Source organism: Aplysia californica, unplaced genomic scaffold, assembly GCF_000002075.1.
Source record: "Aplysia californica isolate F4 #8 unplaced genomic scaffold, AplCal3.0 scaffold00268, whole genome shotgun sequence".
NCBI classification, from domain to species: domain Eukaryota; kingdom Metazoa; phylum Mollusca; class Gastropoda; order Aplysiida; family Aplysiidae; genus Aplysia; species Aplysia californica.
In genome coordinates, this window is record NW_004797538.1 from 262,478 (window position 1) to 264,183 (window position 1,706).

Below are 1,706 nucleotides of genomic sequence, written 5' to 3' on the forward strand. Positions count from 1 at the left end.
GACATACGTCATGATAAATCTATGGTTTTACCACTTATGCTCTGACATACGTCATGATAAATCTATGGTTTTACCACTTATGCCCTGACATACGTCATGATAAATCTATGGTTTTACCACTTATGCTCTGACATACGTCATGATAAATCTATGGTTTTACCACTTATGCTCTGACAAACGTCATGATAAATCTATGGTTTTACTATTTCCTCTCTGACATACTTCCTGTTCCTGTCTCTCCGACCGTCAGGTGGCGTATTACGAGGACGGGGCGTTGTACCATCTGTACATTGTGGCCAACACTGACCACGAGAGACTGGCGTGGATTGCCGCCATCAAAAGAGGTAACTTAGGACCGAACGGAACGATTTTTACAAAGAAATTTATCACATTATGATTTACGATCGAGACAGTGTTTTAAGTTTGAGTGAACTATAGATTCATGTTAGGTACAAAGTTATGCAAATGACTATGTATCCATTTATGTATTTTGCGAACTGGTGATTCGGTGATTACATTTTCAAGTTTCTTTTGGACGTCACTGTATATTACTATATTTAGCATTTGATCAATGTTTTTCAGTACACTTAACGCAGAACTGTGTTTCTTAATAGGTGTATAGGTTTTGAGCTAAAAAAAGTTGAAAAAAAAACCCTATAAAAAAAAAAAAATTCGATAAAAACTACCCAGTCGGTGGAACAAAGTGTCGGTTTCTTCGATTTCGTTATTTTGAGAGCGCTTGATTTTACCACGATGACACAAAATAACAATTTAATTTTACAATCAGAGAAGAAATCTTCCTATAAGAGCCAGATCTGCGTATCATAATTTTGGTGCGAAATGGTGGGGTTTTTTCACCAATCGAAAGAGCGTATCATTGGCTTCATTTCTGTTTAAGTTTCATTGAGTTCCCCGTCTTAAAATAGCTTCAAAAAGCAAATAACTGTTTCACCTATCATAGCTCTCTGCTTCCAAATTAGTTCATCTTGAGATGTGCGGAATGGATTTCAGTATTGTTACAACTTGGATGACGCAACAAGAATCACTACGGAGCCGACAGTAAAGCCAAGAATTCCTAAATCGCGTATCATATGATACGCTTTTAGGGCTTGATCGTTTCCGGTGTGTTGATCAGTCATACATACCTACATTACTCAGTTTTATTGTTCCTCCTGAAAAAAATTCGCTAAAACCTTGATACGTGGAACTGGCTCTTATAGGACGATATCGTGTTCCTTTCACAGAGGTGGCTCGGTCCAGGGTGAGTTTGGCGCGACGGTACCACGACGGGGTATGGCTGAAGAAGACGAGACAGTACAACTGTTGCATGCGCGTGGATCGTGAGGCCTTGGGGTGTGTGGAGGTGATGGGGATGAGTCTGACAAGTGTGAGAGACCGCACCAACACCATGGACAGTAATGTCAGTAAGTAGCGGGGAAACTTTGTGTGTGGGTTGTATTTTCAGAGAAAAGAAAAAAAGGGGTCGCGATGATGGAGAGGGGGCTCCACCCCCCCTCCCCCACACACACTTTTGTTGTTTAGCTGTTTGTTTGGTGTTTTAATGTGTTTACGGGGGAGGGAGGGGGGGAGGGAGGTCTTTTTCCTCTCCCATTTTTGCTCTGTTGTTTGTTTGGCGCTTAAATGTGTATATGGGGGGGGGGGGGGGTTATGTTTCATTGATATTTTAATATTTTAATTTGAGATTA

General features: G+C 40.7%; 1 protein-coding gene across 1 annotated transcript in view; it reads left to right on the top strand.

The window, feature by feature from the left end:
* The window catches only part of LOC101864531, a gene marked incomplete in the record, with an annotated part of 23,940 nt that overhangs the window by 14,943 nt on the left and 7,291 nt on the right, over positions 1 to 1,706 (top strand). Inside the window, 2 exon segments of the mRNA XM_035970436.1 lie at positions 251 to 344; positions 1,245 to 1,424. Coding sequence (XP_035826329.1) covers positions 251 to 344; positions 1,245 to 1,424 — 274 coding nt within the window.